The sequence below is a fragment of the Calliopsis andreniformis genome, chromosome 8, assembly GCF_051401765.1.
Source record: "Calliopsis andreniformis isolate RMS-2024a chromosome 8, iyCalAndr_principal, whole genome shotgun sequence".
In the NCBI taxonomy this organism is placed as follows: domain Eukaryota; kingdom Metazoa; phylum Arthropoda; class Insecta; order Hymenoptera; family Andrenidae; genus Calliopsis; species Calliopsis andreniformis.
Window position 1 is genome coordinate 4,114,904 of NC_135069.1, and position 26,451 is coordinate 4,141,354.

General features: G+C 45.0%; 3 protein-coding genes across 3 annotated transcripts; all 3 read left to right on the plus strand.

Moving 5' to 3' along the window:
- Positions 1-486: 486 nt before the first annotated feature.
- Apd-3l (apidermin 3 like) lies at positions 487-3,055 on the plus strand. The gene is made up of 4 exons (XM_076383345.1): positions 487-498; positions 2,068-2,377; positions 2,448-2,828; positions 2,910-3,055. Exons 1-4 carry the CDS (start codon positions 487-489, stop codon positions 3,053-3,055), a joined length of 849 nt encoding a protein of 282 aa, XP_076239460.1.
- An 8,839-nt stretch (positions 3,056-11,894) lies between these two features.
- LOC143182449 (uncharacterized) lies at positions 11,895-13,141 on the plus strand. The gene is made up of 4 exons (XM_076383441.1): positions 11,895-11,906; positions 12,354-12,699; positions 12,780-12,890; positions 12,981-13,141. The coding sequence occupies exons 1-4, from the start codon at positions 11,895-11,897 to the stop codon at positions 13,139-13,141; spliced, it is 630 nt and encodes a 209-aa protein (XP_076239556.1).
- Positions 13,142-19,104: 5,963 nt separating this feature from the next.
- Positions 19,105-20,006, plus strand: LOC143182336 (uncharacterized). The gene is made up of 2 exons (XM_076383289.1): positions 19,105-19,417; positions 19,861-20,006. The coding sequence occupies exons 1-2, from the start codon at positions 19,105-19,107 to the stop codon at positions 20,004-20,006; spliced, it is 459 nt and encodes a 152-aa protein (XP_076239404.1).
- The last annotated feature ends 6,445 nt before the right edge of the window (positions 20,007-26,451 follow it).

A 26,451-nucleotide genomic window follows, 5' to 3' on the forward strand; every position in this document is an offset into this window, starting at 1 on the left:
TTCGCGTTGCGTTCACGGCGCGCGTGGTGCACCACGGCTGCACGAGAGAGCTAGGCATCGTAGGTGACCAGGTAACCCGGGTGGTGCCTGGTTGCACTTGGTGCTGCCTGCCGTGTGGATGCCAAGCTTGTAGGCCAAGATGGCGGGACGGGTGGAGTAGGAGGCTGTTCTCTGTGGCCGTTAGACACAGACGAAGCCGCGTGGAATACCCGCGAACAAGCTACAACGTCAGCCTGCACCGCCGGTGCAAAAGGGGAGTCCCCCCTTCGGCGCCAAAGCAGCTGGTGGGACTACGTTCGTCCATGCTGGCCGCTGGTACGACGTGGATTATAGTTTTTCTGGGGGGAGGGTGGTGGAGCGCGTTGCTTTCGAAAGGATGGTGATTGTGGAGCGTAGACAGAGTAGAGTTAGGCGTATATAAGGCCCGCCGGCCCGGCCCAAGTCAGTCATTCACCGGACTACCAGCCCACCATACACAGTCCAAACATGAAGGCCTTTGTGAGTATTCCACCACGGGGTTGCCGATTCGCGGGGTTGTTCGATTGCTATCTGAATATTTCTCCGCGACTTCGCGCTATAGTCTCTCTTCTCGAGCCTCTTGAGCTAATTCGCTAATAAAGTCACTCGGTTTGCATTTGATCAGTGTCCAAAATCCTTCGTATCAGCATCTCTGGCTGACTGTAAGACTTCGTCTCGATCCAGTGTCTCAGGATACACGAGCAGGCTCCCCAGCATCGCTCTTTCCTGGAGACGTTAACTTGCCAAAAGATAAATTGGTACAATCTGGTCTTTCGTTACTTTCCGTGGCACTCAAGGAAATCGCCGAAATGTTCCATCGATCGTGTTCTTTGCTTCCCTTCGATAGTAATTCAATGTCACGGCTCAACTGCTCTCGGTTCCTTTTTGCTTCGCGGAACGAAACAAACGGACAGCTTGTGTGCCCTTCTTGCGCATTTCATTCATGCAGCAAGAAGCCTCGTTGCATAGCACGCTGACCGCCCCGCGAAACCGGTTGTAGTAATATCATCGTCATTCAACCGACGACCGGTTCTATTCTCGGTGCATCTTCATTCACTAACACCGTTCTCTGATCTTAATTGCTGCTCTTCTCGCCGTGCCGATTTTCCTCTCGTTCGCCGCTGTTCGCGTGCCATCCTGAAAGCACAGCTAAATTAATTCGAATTCAATTGAACCTCTTCGCTGTACATAAAATTGTGAATCTTATATATTAGTCCTAACGAGCTCGGGCTCTAACTTCTGAAAATGTTGATCGAGAAAATTTCACCGAATTGTTAAATGATGCATAATACTCGATATCGCTTAGAGTAACGCGTCCAACATTCCATCTTCCATTTCAAAGTCGTTCGAATCCCCTTCGAGCTAATTTCTCCAATCGATTCACGGTAACAGCGTCCGACCGGTCGTTTCCAGCAACAGGAAGAAAAATCACTCTAGAGAATTGTCGTGACCGATTCGCGCTGCCTCTAAATTATTTCTCTCGAATCGCTCGATTTCTACAGGAAATCGGAATCTCTCTTCGGAAGTAACGAATCGAATTCAGTCTCCATTCGGTTCCCAAAATCGCGATCGAATCCTCTTCAAACTCAGCAGACCCTCTTCGCCTAATATAGCCACTAGGCGTGGTAAACTCGCACGTGAAAGCGTAATCGGTTCGCGATCGCGTCGAATTACGAAACGTTACGGCACTTGGCGATTTCCCGAACGGTCAAGTGGAATCATTACGCTCCTATGACGGACTTTCACGACTTATATTAAACGAATACTTCCACGTTAAACAGAGCCTACCGTAACTCTTTCCCCGTAGAGCGCCAGAGTATTTACTCGCTGGCATCGAAAGTGAAAGCTACAGCCGGGGCGCGTGGTAATCGTTACCGAGCCAATCAGAGTCTTGAAATCGCGTTCGACGCTTCCGTAAACGGGTCCAAACTCCTCACTTTTCTCGTTCGAGAATTTCACTCGACTACTGGCAGGCTTTCGCGATACGTACATGCAAATCAGTTTCCCCTGAATCGACGGTTCCTAATCGAGCACCATGACCCCTCGCAGATTGTGTTCGCCTGTCTGGCCGTGGCGACGGCTCGCGCCGGAATCGCACATGGACCCGGCATCGCTTTGGCCGGAGGTCATGGCCTTGGCGGAGGTCTTGGTGGCGGTCTCGGTCTTGGTGGCGGCGCAGTGTTGACCGCTGGTGGTGGTGGCGCTGGCCTGACTGGTGGTCTTACCGCTGGTTCGAACACCGCTACCGGTCTGCAATCTGGTGCCTCCTCCTTGGGAGTTGCTGGACTCGCCTCCAGCTACGCTGCTGGCGTCGCGGGAGCTGCTGGTGCTGCTGGAATCCAACAGATCATCTCTGGTGGTACGTAAAGAAGACTCGGCCCCGAGGCGAGGAGGTCTACTCACACGGGGTGTGATTCTTCCCTGAACAGGAGTCATCGGAGGTAGAGCCGACCTTGGACCCGCTGAAGGCCCCAAGACCAACAACGGACCCCAGATTGCCGGATCTGAGAGCGCTGGACCCCAAGTAGGATCTAGCAGCCAAGCTGGACCCCGTACTGGACCCAACACCAGCGTAGGACCCGCTGCTGGTGCATCCACCAACGTAGGACCAACCCAAGGAGTTGCCACCCTCGTAGGACCCCGTAATGGTGGTGCTCACATCGTTGGACCCAGCCAAGGACCCATCAACGTGTACGCTGGTGGCTCCAGCGTGAACGGTGATGACGGAAGCTCTGGTATTGCTGGCCCTAGCTCTGCTGGTGCTCTCGCTGGTGCCGCACTTGGTGGTATTGGTATTGGAGCTGGCCCAGGTGCGTATTCCAATAGTACGATAGCGTATATCGAGAATAGGTGAGGATGAGATGATGCTAACATTGTTTTTTCCTTTGCAGCCATCGCTGTCCTCGGTGGTGGTGGTGGAATCGCTGGAGGAATCGGTGGACACGACGCCGGTGTTGCTGTGATCAACGGACCGTCTGGCGCCATCCATGCCGGACTTGGTGTCCACGGCATCGTTGGTGGACTTTCCAAGTACTAGACGCTCTAAGGCCCCATCGATCTCGGCTCGGCGACGGCGGCAAACCCACCACAGTCAGTTACCGGTCTCAAACGATCCTCAAACGCGCTCAACGGTCTTCTACCCAAAGCTTCGTCCAACCTTGGGAGCATGGTCACAGAGCGACGGCGTTAGTGGTGTAGTCGGTATATAGTCGGAATATTTTAATCACAGTCCAGTTGGTCCATATATCGAGACACAGTGAAGCGCGAGTCGAAACTCCGACACGCTAGCCCCTGTCTAGTCGATCTCGGGAAAAGGGATCACCATGGAAGTGCAAGATCGTGGCCATCGGGCGGTTCGTGATCCGTGGTTCCGCCTCGGGATTTTCTTCACGTCGACGCGACTCGTCTTCAAAAGGGACGATAAAATTTAGTCAAATTTCGTTTCATCAACTGCACGTGACGGAGGAAGACCGGTGGAGGGAGCTGCGATTGCCCCGACCGCGATCAGCTATTTCCACGCGCATCGACATCCAGCTCGCGTGGTAAGCATCGACCCGGAAGCGATAGACAACGGCGTCGAGCGGTCGAAGCTTTCGATTAATCGAACTCGAGTCAACGCAACGCACGTTGGACCCGGCCCGCTCCGCCATGGACCCAGCAAATGGACAAGCTTTGGCGCTTCGACGTTGGACCAACTGGGTCTGTTCTGTTTTCTGAACACCCACCGTTGCTCCGTCAGTACTCTCTCTTCTCTCTTATTTTTTTCTATCTTACGTGTCTTCCATCATCCGTAAGGCCGCCGCTCTTCACACACGTGTTTTTTTTTTACTATTCTCTCTTTGTCTTTCCCTCTTCTGATGGGTCAGGGGCGGTCCACAAGTCGGTCTGCTCCCTGACCCACAAGTTGTTATACTCACTGCCGCACTCAAGCATACATATTATTATTACATTACTCGTCCCACGCGCATATTGTTTTCTTTTTATATATATATATATACACACACACATATGTATACATACTATTTACTACTATTCCCTCGCGTATATATATATATATGTACGAACACATTGCCACACGCGCGCACACACACTATTGCTATATGTGTACTCGTATATAGACACACTACACATATATTATATTATCGTGTTTATATGTTAGTGAAAGAGAGAGAGACCGGTAGATTATGGTAGGTCAGCCCTTTCCGTGAGTGAATGAATGTAAATAGATGGCGCGCCGCTGCCGGCCCCCGACCCCGCCCGCCCTCGTCATACCCTTTCTTTGCGATCACGACTAGCACCCCACCACCACCATAGATAGACACCACATATTTATAGCGTTTATACATTTATACAATACTTTATATAAAATAAAGCATCAGTATTTAAAACTCACTTTGATTATCTTCATTCTCTTTAGCCGAAACCTCCCTCCGACTTTCACCCCTATCGTATCCCCCATGCTATAGTGGTCACCCATTTACGTTTAGTACAGCTTCGTCAGCCGATCGTATTTCATTCAGATCGTTCACCTGAAATTTCACCTCGAATCAGTAACCATGTGTATCACCTGAAACTCGAGCTAAATCGCGGTTAACACAGAACTATGATGGAAAGTAGTTAGCTTCCATGGAACAAGTAACGTTTGATCATGATCAAAAGGCAGCTCCCAGAACTTCACTTGACCTCGTGCATTATCGGTGGAAGGTTTCCATGATTTAGTGTAGTCGAAGCGATTACTTGGTTCGTCCTTTTCATAAGACGATGAAGGATACCCAGATGAATCCAGGGGGAACAAAAATGACAGGGAAGAGGAAAGAGTAGAGACTGGAAGTTTCATTAATCGCGGTCGGGGAACAGCCGCGAAATAAGGTGAGAATATTAATAATTCATAAAGGGTTATTTGACCCGAGTTCGCTGGTTAGTTCAACACTTCGTCACTGCTTTACGTTGTAATTTATGTAAGAGTGGCTTGTGAATTTTTTAAACGTTTTTAGAGTGATTCGTTCAGTTTAGTTATCTACATAATTTCAAATGAATTTCTAGTTTCGAGACTGGTTACGTCTAGAATGTAATTATTCTTGCAATATGTAAATGTTGCCTGTAAATTTGATTCGAATTAAATTTCGATCGCCTGTTGCTACGGTTTACCGTGTTACATTCAATTTGCTAATAACATGTTTGTCACGGCCTGGCTGCTCGTTAGAAAGTTCCTCGTTCGACTCGAAATTTCCTCCGTATTGGTAACGATCTGTCGCCACGCGTTTCCTTCACCACGAGTGAAATTTTCATCTTTGTTCTATTTTCCCTCTGTGTGTGAACAACGTCGCTGTGTCAACAGGGGACAGAGTAATCAATAGAAGGAGCATTGTTAGTTGAATCTGTTCGATTGGATTTGATTCTTCGAAAATGGAGTGTAAATGGAGTATTGAAATCAGAATGCAGATTAACGATGACTTTTCTTTGGATTAGGTATTCATTCAAGGATTCATATGACCAACTAACCAAGAAATAAAATAGTGAAGTCATATCTACATGACTTTTTCTATGTTATAGTACCCAATTTTCGAATGAGAGATGGAGATCCTGGCAACTGGAATTGTGTAGATACAAAGCCCTCGACTTTTCAGGAGAATGATTACGTCACAAGTAAGACAGATTGCCCAGTGCCACGTTACAGGAACATCTGCCAAAGGTAACCCTAAACCACAATGATCGTCTTTCCTTCGCCACGATACTTGACAAACAGTAATTGCTTACTGATGATTATAGAGAGAACTGTCCTGATGCTTTCGTAAGCTCTACACTGACTGCTGAAGCATGGCTAGCACAGCGAGCAAACAACCCTTTGTGAAACAATATCCGTCTTGGTACGTCAAAACCTCTATCAAACGAGATCCTGGTTCAAAGCAAATCATCTGCCATAAAAATAATAAAAAATACCACTGTGCAACACATTTCTCAAACATGGAAGAAATGGAAAGAAAGTTATAAACCATAAGAAGATTTTCGTAACGAGCTACGAAAAAACGGTTGTATGAAAGTGTTTCATCTCACTCGAGATCGTCTATAAAACCTTCTATCGTGATCGAATCGGCTTTAAAGTCGATCGTCCTATGCTGACCCATCATATTCGATCCCAAGAAAGGGGTTCGAACTTCTCAGCCTTGGCTCCCCACAAATACGGCTTTAGTCGATACTAAAAGAGGCTTTAAATCTCTTCCAGATAACCTAACTGTGGTGGAGTGCGATGGATGAGGCTCTTCTGGCTCTGCGATTGACCACGAATAAAATAAAAGCCATCGAACGCGTGCTAACCTGCGGAATCTGATGGAACCTCTTTGTAAACGGTAAAGTCGAGGAAGATGTACGACTACATAGGGTCATTTTCCACTGATCTTTATTTTCTCCTCGGTCGGTCATAAACAAGTCAGTTACACGCGGGAAATTAACAGGAAGGGCTTCACAAGTGCAGCGATCCCTTTTAATAAGTCTCTGCCAAGTTGGAGAACTGGTCAAGTTGCATAAATCAGTAATTACCCTCTTTTTTATGCACATGACTACTATGTTGGGAAATATTAACATTTAAAATTGCTCCCTGCGCTTTCATTTCTTGAAAACTTAAAATTTTGAAAACTTAACAATTTGAAAATTTGAGAATTTAAAAATTTAAAACAGTAACTTTCTTTCCTTTAATTTTCACATGATTTTCTATTTGTAGAATAAGTACGGTTTCCTAAAATTATCAAGTGCCTATATTTAATATTCTAGGAATAGCAAGAGAGTTCTCGCCATACCAACATTCTGCAAAGACAAGTAAAAACTGGAAGAAGTTATACGCTCCCCTTGGCAAACTAATTTCACTTTGAATCGGAATTCCAAACCGAGATGCAACCAGATCAATTTTCGCATCTGAAAATGGAACGATTAACAGACGGATCCCGTCGAGCTTATTTTCCCACGCAGATTAAAGGAAGATGATTCTCAGAGAGAGCAGATTCTCACTAAATGACGCCAGAGACGATTTCAGCTCGCATGAATATGGGTATTCCTCTGGCGTTTCTACGTTCAACCACTGAATCCTCGAGCCGGATCATCTCTTAAAGCTGTCGTTCCGGTGAACTGTAAACAACCACTTTTGAGCGTTCCTCTTACCAGCCATTTACTGAGATGTCGCCTTGTGTCGACGCAGTTTCTGTACAAAAGCAGTGTCTTCATTAAGCTACATACTTAGAATAGTATATACTGCTATAACACCTGGAATGGATTTATTGAAATCACGAAGCTGCCTACCGCAGGATATTCTTGGAGTTTAATAGCCTGATACCTTGAGCTTCCAGGACTCTGAAGAATGCTACCTAAAAAGTAGATGGTGCCCAAAAGAGAAACGTTTTCTATAGAAATTTCCAATTTACGAACAGGAAACTAGGTCTTCAATTGTAACAAGAGATCGAACAAATTTTTCAGAAGAGAATAGCACATCGCGTTGAAATAAACTGAACAACATCAAGTGAAAGTAATAAAAGTCAGCGTTTCATTTTCTTCATGACGACTCGTCAATACTGCGTTCTAGGAATGAGAGTTTTCAACGCGTCGTTAACAATTTACGTGCTCCCTGAGTTCAAATTATTATCGCCATCGTAAGCGAAATGACTGTCAGTATATTCACTGTGGAGCATTCATGCATTTGTGAGTAAGCACAAAACTGAAGTTCCAAGCGAAATTATCGATAAATATATTACAGAATAATATTTTAAATTACTTTTAGCAAGTCCAGCTGAATTTTCTCCTAAAATCGAGAAATGCTGATTTAATGAACGACGTAGAGTGAACTCTGTATGCATTCTAGACACGAGAGAAGGTGTTAGAAGGGAATGAAGATGTAATAGAGTGGCTTTATTGGGAACAGTCGCAAATTACAGACGCTTTCGTAATTCCCGCCGACGGGAAATGGAAGAAGACGGTGGCAGCTTCGAACGAGAGGCGTGGTCCTTTCACTCTTGGGGGTGTACGATTCCTACACGGGTTTCTAGAAGAATCTGCTTACGAGGCGTAAGAGCCTAGGTTTTGCGGCCAAGGTCATCGCTGAATGCACTAGCCTGATAGAACGCGATTTCCACATTGATGAACGTGGAAAGATTTCAGTCTTTGTCTTTAAATCCTCGAGAAGGTGGAGAGAAATCAGAGGTTATTGGGATTTTTTACAGAATACAATTGGTACTTAAGTGTTACTTTCCTTCTCATAATGAGTATCTCAACCTCTGATGATGAGTCATAGTTGTGAGAAAAATTGTACCCCAAATATTAGAGCAGTGTAGACTGAGAAATTACAGTGATCAAACATAATTGCATCAAATTATAACGTTATTCTAAAAATAACAAGTAGAGGTAGACCATTCTCAGACTCCTCTCAATTTAAAGAACTATACTACTATTTAACTACTGAATTACTTAACTACTGCATTGCTTAGCTACTTATCTACTCAGCTAATCTACAAGCTGAGAACTATTCTCTTAACTATTGCTATTATAAAGCACTCAACGATTAACACTAACCACCGAGCCAGAGTTAAAATCCAATTTATCCGCTGACCCCATCTGAATTAATTTCCACAGTATCGTATCGCAAAAACGAAGCCGCCGAGATCTGCATTGCGATCATCTCGAAATGAGTATTCAGTGGCCAATGAAACACCAGTCGAAGTTAATAAGGTCACGAATGCTCTCACAGTCATTTCACCCCCAGATGAACGAGACTCAACTGCTTGGGAACGTTTGGAGAATTTCCATAAACGTCGATGAAACGACGTGCATAAGCGGGCTCGTGTCAATGTTCCGTCGGTTTCCGTATCATTCCCCGGAAAGGAAATATGCCACGCTGTTCATACATAATTCAGTGTTTCATCGTACCACCGATTACGTTTCTCGTTTACGGTCAAACGTATTCGTGGCATAATAATAGAGGGCAGGTGGACAATCGGCATTATTCGAGTATGCAAATTTATATGTTATGATGAATTAAGACATTACTAGGCAGAGAGTTTCAGAGGAATTGCAGACGCAATGAAAGGAAGGGTACAATCATTCGGTCCCGTGTGTAAGTGACATCATAGGGGGACGTGAGTTCCAGGTAAAGTGGGCGAAATGATGAATTAAGACGCAATGGAGCAATCTGAATTACAATGCTGGTACCTATTCTGAAAGCTAGTCATTTGCCATTTCTTAACTGCTAATTCCACTTGGGAATTTTACGTAACATGTAGCATGACAATAAAATTGCAAGATTTATAAAAATATTAAAAATGAATGGTATTAACCCCTTGCCCTCTGACAATCAATTGGAATTATCCTCGAAATATAGAAATAAAGATTCTTACGAAGTATCGACTCCCACGCAGAAATCTACCGATAATTATTTCATTAGTACACAATTAATTTGTTCCTACTACTCCATTCCAATTAACCCTTTGGTGGGCAGTGAGGAGTAATCATAAGACCAGGTATTAAATATCTCTCTACTACAGTCATCTCTTCTTTCATCGCCCTCCAGCCCCTAATTGATCGCTCATTTTCCTCTTCCCTCCCGCCAATATCGAATCGATCGCCAAAGGCTGCGGAGCGATTCGAAATTGAGAAACGATTCGAACACGTGCGACTTTTTGCGCCCTGATCCGCGCCAATAATAGGCTACTTTGCTCCCATAAGGATCCCAATGCATTGCGTCCACTCCGCAGTGCAGACAATGACTGCAAATGTCAGTCTCACCATTAGCATTGATCACGTTCAATCCTGACTGGGCGGTCGTTCCGCCTGGCTACGAATTTCAAGACTCGAATTGGCCCCAGCACTGCGAGCAAACTCACCGCGGGTTGTAATAGCCTGTAAATCGTCCCGTTACTAATATCGCGCCAGAAAACGGATCCAAACGGGCCGATCGCCTTCGTGCTTATGATCTCGTTTTCTGCTATGCCCTGTCGTCTTATATACGACATTCTCACAGCAGATCGGCCGCTGTTATAAGGACGGTAAACACGGAGATCGAGATTGGTTCTCATAGCGAGCCTAGGCGGCAGTGGAATGGTAATCGAAGCACGATGATAAAGGTCAGGCGAGTTCAGCGAGGATTTGACCGTTCGCGAAGACGTTTTTTAAAGGGAAAAGGGTTTGGAAAGTTTGCCTGAGGAGTTTAGGGAGTGTCTGACTATGGTTGCCGAATCTACTGATTGTCAGAGGACTACGGCCAAAAATAGGGTGAATCTAGAAATAGAGGTCTAGTCATTTAAAATTGTCCTTTTGAGATATTGGGAAATTAAAAGAGTTTAAGGTGTGTCTGACTATAGTTACCGCATCTACTGATTTTCAGAGAACTAGAGTCGAAGGTAGGATAAACCTAAAGGTAGAGTTCTAGTAATTCATGATTTTTCTGTGCACTACGGTTTTTCGAAATGTTGGAAAACCAAAAGGCTTTTAAAGTTCTTAAATCCCCATTTCTCGCCTTTAAAAATTTTCAAATATATAAAAAATTCAAATCCTTAAAATGTCGACCCAATTTCAATTATTAATATTTCGTAAACCATTACCAACAGTCCCTTAAAAATTGATACTAAGAATTCGCAACGTTTGATAAAAAGCTCCCCTCGTACAGAACTTAATAAGGTATTTGGCAAAGAAAGGAAACGCGTAGAAGTGTAAGTGCGCTAATCGGTGCAGCCAAGATCACATCTTTTCTCGCGACTAACGTAGTAAAGGTCACGTTCGAATAGACACGCTTACGCTGCTAACCTCGTCCGGGGCGATACGTGGCGCAGAAAACCGTATTAATCCCTGAGAACGTGACTCTTTCCCACCCATAATGCTACGGCGGCCGAGTTGCCGCTAACCGATCGGTTGCTTCACTCGCGAGGATGACGCGGCTCGCCGCCTACGATTTTTCGATCAGGAACACGGACTTGGAGCGTGAGAAAATAAAAATCTGCTCACCCACTTCTATTTACATGTTCTAATTACCCACAGACGAGTACAAGCCTAATTACTTAAAATACACAGACTCTAAAAATTGCCCTATATTTTGAAACAACAAAAATCTGACTTTAACAAGAAATTAATATTCATCTAAAACCTCTCAACAATCTCAGAAACGTGACTCCCTTTATCCACTGACACATCCTTCTCAGACCATTCTCCAAGTCCTCTTAATAAATCGAGTTGTTTCACCGATGGAACAAATTACAGAGAAGCAACGAGTCGTCGAAGAAACGAGGTATTTTCGACGGTGGGTGGATCCTGTCGAAGAGGAAACGTTCCTACGAATGGCCCCGCGGAGCGTTCGATCCCATTACACCCTGCAACGAAACGATCTAACTTCGCTCGTCGATAAAGGGGATCTCCAGCGCCCTTCGCGAATTCGAAAAGTTCCCCCGCGAAAGACAGTCTCTCGTTAGGAAGTTGCGTCCAGCGATTTAACAACAGCGACGCCGTGGGTACGATAGATCTATCGGCTGGCGATGTCGAAAGGAGGAATAGAAATTTCGTGGTGTAACTCGGTCGCCTCTCCGATTCCCAGAGGACGATGGTCGAGCGCCTCGGTTCACTCACTCGTGACGAAGGGGACTGCACAAGAGAAACAATGGCGGAAAAAAATTGCTCAGATTCCTTAGTCGGTGGAAATGAACCGTTTCTCAACGCGACTCGAAGGTCAGCCAAGGGACCCGTGTCTCGAGGGTGTGCCGGATGGTGACCTTCTTGCACAATGGCTGAGGCTGCACCATCAGCGGATATGATTTGAAGGGATCAACGGGGGCGCGGTCGGGATCTTAGAGAAGTATATAAAGTCCGAGCGAGTCGTCCGTGGGCACACTCAGCAATCGGCGATCGGCAAGATGAAGGCCCTCGTAAGTATGCGATCCCACGGTCGGAGGAGCGAACTTTCCTACGCGTGTACCTGGTTTAATCGCGGCTTTGGGCTCGGTGGACGTGGCTGTGTATCATTTTTTAATATTCTCGAGGAATCGTGTGAAAGTTGTTTGGAAAATCGGATTTAGTGTGCAGGAAGTTTGTGTATTTCCTTCTGGGTTTATGGAGCCTTACGAAGGATTGAATAACTAACTTTGGCTATAAAGTGCAGCGATGCGAGTGCCTTCTGAAACGCTTTGCTATGGATTTAATTCCTAATACGCGTGCAGTTATATGTCTAGTAATCAAGAGATTCGAGATATCTAAGTCTGCATTGCATTTGCAAATTCAGACTTGCATCGCTGCAGCTGCGTTGCTACTTGTAATCTAATACACTAATTCAACTTTTCTAAACTGACTCACCGACATCTTGCTCCACCTTGCAGGTGATTCTGTCAGCCCTCCTCGCCATCGTCACAGCTAATCCTCGACAACGTCGTGAAGCTGTTTGGGGTGGTTACCACGGAGGTTACGGAGGTTATACAGGTCACCTGGGTTACGCTCATGGAGTAGCAGTAGGAGGTCCAGCCCTGGGTCCGACCAGTGTCACAGGTCCACATGTGGGGTCAGCTGCGGTGGCTGCTCCATCCATAGGAGCAGCGAAGCTGTCTGGTTCTGTTTCTGGTCCTGTACATGTGTCTGGTGCTGTTGCTGGCTCCGCTCTTGTCACTGCATCTGTTGCTGGCCCAGCTCACGTGGAAGGATATGACGGAGCCTATGATGGCCGAGTTGGTGAGTAAAATAGTAAATAATTGCCTGCAAAACTCTGAATAAATTAAAATATAAATTAAAATACTTACTTCAATCTTTAGGGCTCGCTTATGCAGCTCCAGCTTACGCAGGCTACCCAGCTTACGCAGGATATGGGGGACACGATGGAGTGGTGTTAGCAGGACCAGCATCCCATGGAGCGATTTATGCAGGTCCAGCGTCCCATGGAGCAGTTTATGCTGGGCCAGCGAGTCATGGGGCAGTTCTCGCGGGACCAGTCACTCATGGTGCAGTCCTCTCAGGTCCAGCGTCCCATGGGGCTGTGGTTTCTGGTCCCCATGCAGGAAGCGCAGCCATATCCGCTCCCAATGCTGGTTCTGTGGTAATTGCTGGTCCCTCTGGCAAGATCACAGCTCATGGAACTGGCCATGGTGGAATACACACTGGCCACGGGCACTGGTAACAAAGGAGAACTGTCAAGATGGCACAGTAACTTTGGAAACCTCTCGGTGACATCTACGTCGAGTTACAAAGTTAATCATGTATCCTAGTTTCATGAAGCCTCGGTCAAGGTATCGTTGCAAGATTTTGTGGTTGTACACGGCGGCCCCTTCGCGATGCATTTCTATTTTATTGAATTATGGTTGGAATATTCGTACGAAAATTTTTGTATGGATGGAGTACCTTTTATATAAGTACCTTGTGAAGTAGATCTGTAGATTGATATTTATGCTGTAATTTTAATATTGATCTCTTATGATAATATATGGAGATGATTTAATTACAGAACAATGTCTTATTGTGTTGAAAAGTTCGTATTAGGTTTCGTGAAGCAAAGTGTATATAAATAAATAATCTTGTGGAGACACAGTAATTACATGGTACATTCTACAGGAAAAATAGGTCATGTTAGATCAGTATTGATCCTGAGATCCGTAGCATGTATCTCAAAGGAATTTCTGATCTTGTCAACCGAACAAGGAACCAGAGTCAACCAGGTCTGTTGACACAGATTCAACACGGTAGAACGATATATCGAAAGACGTAGAAAATTGTGAGGTAGCAAGGAATGTGACTTACGATACGGTCCGTCAATTCCTGGATAACCACAAGGACTAACAGGACTAAACTGATCTCTAATTGATCACGAACTCTCTTATCGCTATTTTAGGGCACTTCAAGAACCTACTACCTGCACAGCAAAACCTTGTTGCACTTGAACTTTTAATTAACTCCCTCTTAATTTCATTCTGAATAAATAACAAAATTAAATTGCATAAAAATTAGAACATAGTTTTCAATATTCAAACAATAGCTACTTAAAGTAGGATGTAATATCTATTCTTACAAACATCTTATATGAAAAATCTCTTCATGGTTGACCGACCATCGTATTCAGAGCAACGTGCCGACGTTGTTTCAATGATAAACGAAAAGAATTGATTTTTACTTTGATCTCACGACACAGGTGTCTGAACAAGAGCGATTTGAATAACGCTAACGAACGTCACCCGCATAATTTATGGGAAGGTCGTACATGTAACCTATGAGCTTTACAGCGCTATCTACCTTTTGTTTTTGCGCGAGGAACTTATCGTAGGATCTGTACACGACAATTACCCGTGTGTTTCTTTAAGGTCACTCTGATTCCCGCCACAGATTTCAGTCGCCTAGACGCGAGCACTTTTCGTCGCGTTCCTGCGTCTGAGACAATAGCTATTTAAATCCTTTCGAGATACTTAAGGTAATTGTATCAGAGTAGACTCCTGCCCTCAATAACAGAACTATCAGCGTGATCGAAATTTCTTTCAGAACGATTCGAAATCAAGAATTCTTCACCAAATGAAATTGTCAAATCATAATTTAAAGTAAATTAATCGAAATTACTGTGAAAAATCTGTCGTGAACCAGGATCGTTTATCAGCACGAGCCACTCAATTCTGAGAACGATCCCCATTTAACTGCACTTATATTTAGCGCTCGTCTGAAAAGATTTATCGTGAAATTCACCGAGCATGGATTTCCTTCACGTGGTCGGGCGATAAAAGGACGAATATCAGGGAGCAGAGCCGAGAACGGATCGTCTTTATGGGAAAATCGTGGCCCCTCCGTGGGTGTATAACCTTCTATTTCGTCATGCTACGGTTGCACTGCGAGAGTGCATTGAACCTTCACGAATTCTGAAAGGTCAGTCGCTTACGCTCGACCGTCCATTGAACATGGCCCATCCAAAGTGAAAAATGATTATTTGTCATTTTTTCCCTTTGGACAGATGCAATTTAGACATAAAAAAATATTAATTTAGAAATTCCTTTGGAAAATAAGTCTTTTCTTTCTTTGGAAAGTATTGGAGAAAAGGTAATGCAGAGGTTATTATAATCGATCGAGAAATAAAAGCCTTAAACGTCAATGGACCTCTTATTGCATACTATTTCGCCTTTATTTTTTTTTCATTATTGAGGGTACACTTGAAAGCACACTGTAGCTAGATTTTTATTTCTGAAACATCGTAAATGAAGAGATTGTTGCTCCCATTCTATAGTATCTTCCGCTTAAAAGTTCACGGGAATATTACGCGAACCTTTATGAGATGCAAATCATATGCAGGCACTTTCAGGGCGAGGACTATTTTATTTCTGCTGGAAGATTACCCCGACTTGCTAGTATAATGCTCCATGCACAACATAAATGTATTATTTATTACAATTTCGACGTTCTTTTGATCGCACACTGGCTCACAACGCGTTACTTTTCGTGACATTGCGGAAAATAACCAACATATTAAAACCTAGTAATGAATGAAGTAAATTTCAATATAATAACGAGATAACATGGTACTCATACTCTATTTGGCTTCGTACGTTTCATACAGTCAATACAACATTACCTGGGTCGGGTACATTGTATCCCAAACAATTTAGAGTGCGCTAACTTTCTCCATTCTGCTTTCAGATTATACTATATCCACCACGAAGTTCATTTCGTGAATTGAAATTCCACATAAAATATCTGTCAACAACTTCTTTTAGCTAATAAATTAAAAAAAAAATTTGCAATTTTTCTGAATGATCCAATTATTTTTAAAATCGAGAAAATAATAATTTTCACGAATGAATTTTTTTCTTTTCCAATTTGAATTATACTCAAATGGTGGTTAAATTTCATTCGAAGCATCATAGATAAAAGTCACCCTGCGCATCGCTAGCGAGTGCCACTCACAGAATTTTCAAATACAGCGCAGCACCTCCGCAGAGAATTCCTCGATTCGCGCTCCTTTCATTTTCGAGCTATAAATCGGTTCGACTGTTACGAATCAAAGTTACAATCGGGACAGATCGTTGGCTACCGGGACATAACACGAAAGATCAATCCAGTCAGAGCATGACAGCAAGAAGGCAAGATTGTTTTCGCGTTCCTCGAGGACTCCCGAGCGCGAACGATAGGAGGTGTGGCCGATAACGAGGTAGATACGGTTATGGGCTGGATCGTTAATGCCCCTTGAGTTGCCAGAGATCGAGGAAGGTCAATCGATGGATCCTTCGACGCGGTCCAGCCGCTATGGACGCTGATCCTCGACCCGTGAATCGCCTGGGAATACAAAAATCAGGGAAGATACAAACAGAGCAATCATTCGTTAAATCCAAGGGAAGCATTTCCTTATGGATAGCGCGTCGAACGAGGACATATGGATCGAACGTGGTCAAACGAAGATCTATGGTTACTTAAACATTGATCCAAATCGCGTCTTTGCTTCTTATACCTCTCCCCCAGAAGGGCCTCAAGGATCGTTATATACGAAAAATTGTGCTACCATTCTTTCAAAGCAAATGAAATATTCACATCGTTTACAACGCCATGTTTCTACACCGAGGGAACGAGGAAACAAATCTCCAGACTTATTCACGCCACGATATTTACAGCTTCACGTTTACAGGGGAACACTCGTGTTCCGCACGCAATGTTCCAACTCTAAATAAATACTAGAAATAAAATTCAGCTCCTCCTCGTGTCTCTAGCAACTCGTTTCGATAGATCAGGACCTTTGACCTTAGCTTACCTGGAGATTCGACGGGGCTATTAGTCAAGGGGTCGACGTCCACACTCATGCCGAGGTCCATCGTGGCCACGAGCGTCGTCAGAAGTCCACTCAAGATCGACGCCAATTAAAACTGGGCCGAGTGATCCATGGCTGGGCACGTTCCCCTTTTGTTGGTCGCTCCCTCTCTTAGTCGATCAGCTGTCAGCCGTGAAACGTCCCCCGACGCTGACGGAGGCCAGCGAGATCTTCGGCTCCAACTTTCCATCAGCCATCACGGAGGAACATTGCCGTGCAAGCTGATGCTAAGTGAGCTTTTATAGGCGACATACGCTGGGCACGTGGGTCGGTAAACTTATTGGGGGTAAGGGCGGGGCTAGTCCGAGCGTCTGCTGAACCGTGACGGGGTGGAAAAGCTTTAGTGCACTTGAGGGAAAAAATGCAAACGCTTGTCGCAGCCTTGGATCGAATTGTTAACCGCGCCCAGAAGAAATATTTCCGCTGCGTGGCTCTGGCTTTTTCTTTCATTTTGATGTATTTTGAACGTACGGAGCAATATTCTTTTGCCCTTTTGTGGGAGTACAAACAACGCTGATATAATTTGGAATAATAAAGCTGTAACTAAATTTAGAGCGTTAACTCCGAGGTAGTGAATGCTTTACCTGGGAAATTGAGTTTTCAAGAACAATGAATAATATGCGTTTGAATTTTGTAATAGTTAAATGGGAATACGTTGGTCCAAAACGTTCACAGTATTATTTTATTTAATCTTGCAGAGCTATTCCGTCATTCATATGTAGGAAATGAATTGTTTCAATTCTTTATCAAAGTAAAATCTTTCAAACAATGTAATGATCAACGTTTCTAAACAACTGAGGTAATCCACTTTTGTCGCGCTTCGGACATTGCAATGGTAAACCATTTACAAGGTTCGATGCGCGTTATTTTCGCAATGAAATGGACGTGGTTGTATTGAATCTATCGAAAAACCGATGACATACCTGTCGATGGATATTTTTTATTCCTCTGCTCGGAAATTGCATACAGCCGTTCCGAAAATCGTTCCCTGTGATCGATCAAATATTCTGTCATCCCTTTTCAATATACCTTGGTTTGATCACCGTATTGCAATCTGCCATTCGAGTTTATTCTTTTTACAAACAAAGAATGACCATAGCTCACGATCTTGCAGCTGATATCAATTTTACAGTGTCTGTAAATACTGTCGGAAAAAATTTAGATAACAAGATTATTCCAAAATCGATAAGAAAGTAGAACAGAAAATCAAGGAATTTCTATTTCGTGCTCTCTTAAACGAGGTGTGGCATTTGAATCGCCTCCCCCCACCCCTGGAGAATTTCACGTAACCAAGGAACAATTATTCGAACAATCGTGTCGCGGGTCACCTTCGTCGCCTTCGAAAGTGCACGCAACGCCCAACAATGATATTCCAAACGATCCGTGGCATGATCGGTGATCCATTGCGAGGTTGTTGTCACCGTGACACACACGCACGAACACGCTTGGGCTCTACAATGAAAGATCGTCATTCCTGGCGACAATCGCGAACCGAGGGACTAAGCGTGGGCAATGCAACCCGTGCCTCGCCTAAGCGGATGCACGATGCAACGAGTATTACGACTGCACTGCCAACGCACACCCTATTCAATCAGTAAAAGATAAGATGCTTCTGACGTCCTCTGAAGGTCGCGATGACTGGGGCTTTCAGGATGGCCGTGATGATCAGGATGAGGTAGATGACATGTGAATGGCACCTGCTATGAAGACGTTGTCTTGTAAAATACTGACTAAGTAGGATCCTTTTCAGTGTTAGCTACTGGGTAAAATAATGTTCCTGCAGTTGCATTTAGGTGCACTAACAAATCTCTGAAAAAGATATCAGCCTAGAAACTTGCAGAAAAGTTACTATATTATACTGAAATCATTCCTCTCATTTAGATTAATCTCCCTCAATCAGACAATAGACACTTAATTGTCTCTCTGCTCGAAAGATTGCTACACATTATTCCAAGGCAACTGTGCTCATAAAAAGCGCCAGAAACGGATGCAACGATCGACTCGGGCACGTGACCCTTGCACACGGGTAGGCTGCGAGGCGTTGAGCGTTGCTGTGGCGTGTCGCTAACACGATGACTGACTTAATGCTGATAAGCCAAGAAACGGCCACGCGCCCAGCCCGCAGAGAATGTTTGGCGTGTCCTGTGCCCCGCCCTTGGGGTTGGCGGGAGCAACGAGCACTCAGACTGTGGACAATGCTCCTATAAAAGCACCATCGGTCCTGGTCGATGGCAGCACATCCACTTCAGCCATCGAGGCAAAGTATCCCAGAAGCCTTGCGATCAGCAAAGTCCGCCAACTCTTCTCTCAACATGTACTCCTCAGTAGCGGTCTTCCTCGTAGCAGCCCTGTCGGTCGCAGCCGCGGCACCCTCCGCGCTGTTGGCCCCTGGGGCTGCCCTAGCTGGTCCTATCCTAGGCCCTGCTGCCCTTAGCGGGCCCATCGTGGGACCAGCTGCGCTTGCTGGACCAGCCTCAGGACCTGCTCGCATCTCTGGAGCAGTCGATGGCGGAGCTGTGGTGACTGGAGCTGTTGCTGGACCTTCCATAGTTTCTGGCAGCGTTGCTGGAGGAGCTGCTGCATGGCCTGCACTGCATGCACTGCCTGCATTGGCTGCCCCTTGGGGTGAGTAGAGAGTGAGGAGGGTGGCGTTACTTTTGATAAAGGATTTTTTGGAGACTTTTACTTTAATTTTGCTTGGACTTCCATGGTTATTATTGAGAAGGTTCAGGACAGAACTTGATGTATTTTAATACAGTCTATCGGTAGCAAGGAGTGTATGCAGTCTTTGATTGCGTGGTATGGACCTGGTCCCGACAATGGTCAATAAATCCAACCACGCAGGCGTATTTTTACTGCGCTATCGGATTTTCGATGTAGCATTGATCTTATTATCTGTTAACTGCTTGCTACAATTAAGTTTTATGGTCGTCTGCATACTTCTACGCTTTTTAATTCCTGTTTATGTCGTGTAAATTATTATGGTACAAGCAGCTACCGAGAAATTCGTGTCCCTCTGACATTTTAAATGCTAGAGGTTAACGTAATGCACTTGGTTCTCTTTTCAGGAGCCGTTTTGGCTGGACCTGCTGCTCTTCCCGCAGCCCTTGCTGGCCCCATCACTGCACCAGCCCTTATTGCTGGACCATCTGGTAGCATAGCGGCTGGACCAGCTGGTGTGGGCAGCATCCTTCGTGCTGGCCCCCACTGGTAATCGACCATCGCCATGACACCTATCGACTGATCTCCTCTGATGCCCATTTTGATACAGACCGCGCCACGATCTCCGTCATTTACCGCTAGTACCTCCCACCACTGTATCTTTTATATGTATTTTGTGTACATAACAATACTTCGTTTGTATTATTATATGTAATAATAAAAGCATGCCACTTTGGAGAGGAATCTGACAAATTTTCCTTCAATTATTGACCTCTATCACTTGGTTCCTTCATCTTTTACTTGGCCCTTTAGTTCTGGCTTATAAATGAGGCTCCATAATATAGGAGATCCATTTTAATGGATTAGACGAAGGGTAGAAAAATCATAGACCTCAATTATAACCATTTTCTAACTCAAGAGACGTACAGCTAGATATTTAGTTTCGTAGAAAGTACTTAAAGGAGCTACCTTCTTTTTGAATACAAGGAAATGAACTAGAGTAGCTCATTAGCTCAGTTCCTTATGAAAATTCCTATCCTCCACAAAAGTAGGTCTCCCAAATCATGAAATACCTCAAACAAACTACTGTATTACCAAGGATCCCCAAAGAACCGACACCAAGTGCTCCACTAGTGTCTTGTCCAGCAATTTCACGCTCGAGCTCATGGCAGAGACACCCACCGCTCTCCAGGTCAACATTGGTTTACGATTAAGGACCAAACGATTGCAGGCCATTGTTCTCGCTAGCGCGCCATCGCCTCGAAGGCCGTCAACACCGTCGTCCCCTATTTCGCGGTCCATTGTGTCGTCCTCGTGGAGGTGTGCAGTGGGCCGATGGCCGGCCACCTTCGCCAGTAATTGTAGGAAATTGCTCCAACGTCGCTCCAATCAGCCGTGTATTCTCTCTATCAGAGCAACGGGTGCTAGATCCCACTGATACCGAGCGTTTCCCTCCTGGCTTTGTCCCTCGATCACTGAGCGGCCACTGTGCACCCTCAATCTCCGTTTTCAACCACATTCGTTCTCGGGCCGCATGGATGCAAGGATGTGGCCTGTCTTCACGTTTCCTATACGTGTCAACACTCGAATTCTAGGCTAGTCCCAGCTCCAAAAGGATCACAGAGAAAATTATTAACACCATGTAACCATGCATTATCATCTCAAAGGGAAGTGTCCATCGGTGGTCAGATGAAGAGCAACAAGTGCAGTCAGTCGTTAAATCGGACAGTTTATGCACGAAGTGGCGAAAGTAGACGGTATTAGGGAATTGAGAGGCTGACCGCTTGTAGAATATGAAACTCAAGCAGCAAGAACCTCTGCCCTCTTCGGGATGAATATTTGACTGGCTTCTCTTGCGTCAATGTTTACCCGTGATCTTGCGTGGAATTAGAATTAGTCGAAGCTCTCGGGCATCGTGGTTAGGTTGCTGGAGAGCAAGTGACTTGCGATTATTCGAGGCTCTGTTGAGATAGAAAGCACTGGCTTCTGTCTGACCACTAGAGATCGACCTGCTGTGAGAGGGTGGATGATGAAAATTTGAATTATGGATCCCCTGCTAATGCTCGTGCTGTTTGCTTAACTCGAGAGCTGGTATTTCGTGATAGAGTCAATAATCACTAATTAGTTCAATTTTATAGCGCTCGTCACTTAGTTTTAATCCAAATAATCAGCTAGAGATGCGTCACGTTTTATCACCATAAAAGGACACCTTGTCTGTGAACTAAGGGCACGCTGCAACAAGTAGGAGACCTTAAATCGAATAGTCAGGTGCGCGAGACACGACGAATCCCATTATCGAACGTAATGGGCTAAGTGAACCTTGCAAATTTATGGTATTCGCTGTAATCGAGTTTCAGGATTACAACCTGTTTCGTGATATCTCGTTTCGCGCAGCGGTGTAATTAATTCGCGCTGTTGCTGCCAGCATTCGCGCGACGGAACTACGAGTCGTCTTTTCGTCGTCTCGTTTAATAGCTCACACAGACACTCGTCGGAGAAATTCTTCCATATGAAAATAGGTCGTGCCTAACGGCGTGACATTTCCCTCTGAAAAAATAGGTGGAAAGCGAAAGACGCGATTCAGGGTCAGAGTGGTGTATAAAAGCTGATATCGCGGGGTTAATTGACAGTCACACAATTAGTCTGATAGACAGTGTAGCGGAGAACCGAAGCAGCAACCATGAAATTTTTGGTAAGCCTCTAAATTATTATTTTTTACGCTAAAAATCTAAGTCAGATCACAAAATTACACTGAATCCGCGGAAAATTGATCAGAAGACCTTCAGAGTATATTTTTTCATAATTCTGTGATTTTCATCTGCAGGTACTTTTCGCAGCGGTCGCGACGGTCTGCTCAGCAGCCCCCAGCGCAGTCGTCAGCCCCGTCTTGGCTTCAATAGGCCTTGCAGGACCTGTAGTAGGTCCTGCTGTGGTCTCTGGCCCCGTGGCTGGAGCAGTTAAGGTGGCTGGTCCTGTCGCTGGACCAGCTGTAGTCACTGGTGCTGTGGCTGGACCCTCTGCTGTCGTTGGCTCTGTCGCTGTTCCCACTGTGGTATCTCATCCATTGGGTGCTGTTGTTGTTGGTAAGCCTCATCGATAGTTCACTTAGCCCCTTACAATATTTATAACATTCAAATTCCTTATATCACATATCCAAGTGTTATATTCTGTTCTACCATGAAATATCGTCATATCAAAATACACTTGTCTATTTAGTAATCTATTAACTGGATCTGTAGGTGGTGGAGTTGTTGCGCCAGCAAGCGTGGTCGCAGCTGCACCCGCAGTAGTAGCTGGACCTGCAGGTACGATCGTCACTGGTCCAGCAGCATCCGCGGTCGTCGCTGGTTCAGCAACCTCTACGGTCGTCGCTGGCCCAGCAACCTCTGCGGTCGTCGCTGGTCCAGCAACGTCTGCGGTCGTCGCAGGCCCAGTTACGAAGACAACAGTCGTCGGTGCCTCATCTTCCGCGGTCGTTACTGGAGGCCACGCTTGGTAATAAAATAGCAGCGAGTCTTCGACTTCTGATGCATATACCTCATGCCTGACTCAGGACTACAGAGACGACTTCATATTTTCCTATTATTTGTATATCACTGCCCATGTACCTATCCCTGAACATGTACCTTTATCTTAAATGTAATTGTGTAATTATATAAATAAACAAAGCCATACCCTATCTCAGTCTATTATATCTGAAATTATACTACCTTGAAAGACATATGTAATCAGGTTTCTATAGTAATTACTGCAATTTAGAATATTTTCACTAAAGGTCTAGTAATTCCTTCAACTGTCGATCCAAATTACAATCGAACTCAACCGATACGTGGGAACTCAGCTCGTTACTGTCCAAAAACACTGCAAACTGTTCGCTGAACAACCCAAATTGTATTTCGCGATGAACATCTAATGAACGCATCCCCAGTTCAAAACCAGTGCTGTAACATGCTCACTGAGCTGTACTCATCCTGCCACAGCATGCATACACGGTCCAGCATTCAAGCGTGCGCCATTAATTGTCCTGAACGTTTCCAAAACTCGGGCAAATACCGTGCAGAATATTTGGCGGAAGCGTGCACTCGATACATTACGAAGCAACGATTTCAGCCAATCACGGGCTAACAGCGCCCACGCAAAAAGCCACGTACGAATAATTTTGCAATCGCGCACGATTTCCAGGGCAGCGCCATGCTTAGACAACTCTCAGTTCGATCCCTCTAGCATCACCCTCATGAATATTTCAACACGCGCCTCCTCCGCCTTGCGGAACGAACCGAAACACGAAGAGGGCAAGGAGAGGCGATGGTTGCACCTGTGCATGCACCTCTGCGCCGTTTCGTCGAGATGCCCACGCGAAAAAATGCTTTGGAACAGGTAAAAGGGAAAACAATGCCCAGCGTGGCCCCTCGACGCAGTTACGCAGTCATAATCGGTTCACTGTCAAGTACGACGCGGGACAAGCCAGTCGATTGTCTGTCTGGATTTTTCCTGGTCTGTATCTGGTGGGACTGCTGCCATGGTTATGAGAGTGGAACGGATTTTCTCCTCAAGGATACCTAACGGTGCTCTCGGAACACGCGACGGAATTATGGAGCGATTGATGTCGGGTATGATAATCGATGTCGCAATGCACAATGGGCCGCGTGACATTATTGATGATGAAAAGTCTGGAGGATATTTCAGAGGCAATAGTTGTCGGGGGGAGGCAGAAGATTTGGTATGCGTGATACTATAGAGATAAGGGGAACATGTCGATGATAAGAAGGCCGAGTGAAATGCGCTGATACACCACACCCTTGATATGAATTCCTAGGGAAGTAGAGAACAAGATTCCTAATGGATTCTTAAATGCAGGAGCTCGGGGGACAAGTAGGCCCCTCCTGTCTAGTTGAAATGCTGGAATTAGTTTCAACGTGTATGTAACATATTAGAGAATTCGTACATGGTGAATTCAATATTGATTAATTAAACACCACTTTGCTGCCCCAACCTCGCGGCTAATGGTATGTTCAGACGCAATCGGATGCGCGAAACTATCTCGCAATATCGACTACAATGCTATGTACTCGCCGAGGACGAACTGTCCGCATGGCTTTGGCTATTCGCGCTTAATGTTCTGTTCGCGTGTCTACGGCCTGCACACGTATGTGCATTTACCTCCACAGCGATCCGTTTGTTACCACAATACGGCCGACCACGGCCAATGTTAACGTGCTAATTGTTTCAGCCACCTAATTATGGTCAATGACCGCCATCAATGCTGTTTGACACGGTGAGACTTGTAGGAAAAATAGTGAAAATCTATGTAAAGACACGGAAAATAAGAGAAAAAAAATGATTGTCAGGAACCATATGGATGGTTCCCACGAGCAGAGATGGAATCTCTCCCATGGCTTCCTTCCCTGAAATTATTAATCTAGAAGCATGAATTTAGCATTGTCGCTAATAACCGGGTCCCTTTATTATCCCTTGGAGGGTGACACGGATGCCCTTCGCGGACAAACAATCGCGAGAGGAGATCGTTCCTCCCCTATGAAAGGGAACGAGATGCAGCGTCACATGAACAGGGCCAGAATGATTCCGATAATCGATAGTCTTTGACACAAAGGGCAGAAGGAGCATTGAAAGTGTCCCGTCTGCGAGTTGAACGGATATACTTCAAAAGGAACCACCCCCGTGGTTCACAAAGACCTGAACTTTTCAATATCTCTGATTCGTCTCGGCTCTGGACGCGATTTCTGTCGGACTCTAGGGACATGAATTGAAGAGAAGCTGCTAGGACACTTTGGAATAGTATGAGGGGTGAATCTCCCTGGACAGATTCTATTTCCGTTTTACCTTGGCAACGAGGAAAATTGGGGTGTAATAAAGTGGAGCTGGGTGATGAAGGATTACCTGATTAAACAGTGGAGGAATGACAAATGAAGGGGTGGTGACACGAGAAGCTTACGTGATAAACTTTCTTTGAAATGAGGGAAGACATTTCCGCTTTATTACAGAAATATTTCATATCGGATAAAAATTTTACCATTGAAGAGAGAGTGTCCATAAAAACATACCTCGTTTAAGATCTCGATGCTTTTATGTGAAAATACTTCTCTCAATGAAAAATTACATCCATCAAAACGTTATGGAGTTTGTAAGAAAAATGTGCAACGTAAAAAGACAATAAACATTTTTGTTGGCATCTTATCTCGTTCATAGATATCAAGATATTGAAAAAGTATATGAGTCACAATTTTTTCGCATTAGAAACTATTATCGATAGATTTACAAGAATTAAGTGCTTTTGTTCTTTCTACCTCGTAGCTTCAATGAGTCTTGATTCTATGATCGCATAAAAACGTGTTCCAAAGAATCTAGAATAAAGACTCCCAGTAAAACTTCCCCAACAAATCTATCGATCCATCTCGCAAAGTTCGAGATTACAGTTCAGCCTTGCATCTCGCCAGCGGAGGGCTGGCGAACGTGAGCATCGTAAATTCGAGCAGGCGACGTAATAGCTCGTCGGCCGCGAGTCCCAACTTGACAAATCCGTTGCGCGTAATTACGTCGTTCCACGGCCACGCCAGTAGCCGAGATTCAAAGGACGGATTACAGTGGCCATCGTGAAAATCGGCGGAATACCAGAAAAAATGCTCGGCTCGACGGATTCGAAATAAAAGGGCGACACGTGGTCGCCCTCGAAACGACCAGCCCACCCCCTGTTTCATTTCACCCTGCTCGATCGTTTACCCTTTGCAGCGAGGATTTTTTTTATTTCAAACGCGACATTTCGAACGTGCTCCGTGGTCGAAAATCAGTTTCGCTCTTTTGCTTCTAGAATAAAGGGAAAACTCGCACCAATTTGTTTCAGCAGAATTCTTCTCTGCAGGGAATCGACGTGGAAATTAGTTTGTACGACTGTAAATGTAATGGTCGTGAATCATTTTGATTTGATATCAAGATATCGTTGAGAGCTGCAGGATTATTCCAGTAGGATAATTGGTAAATGC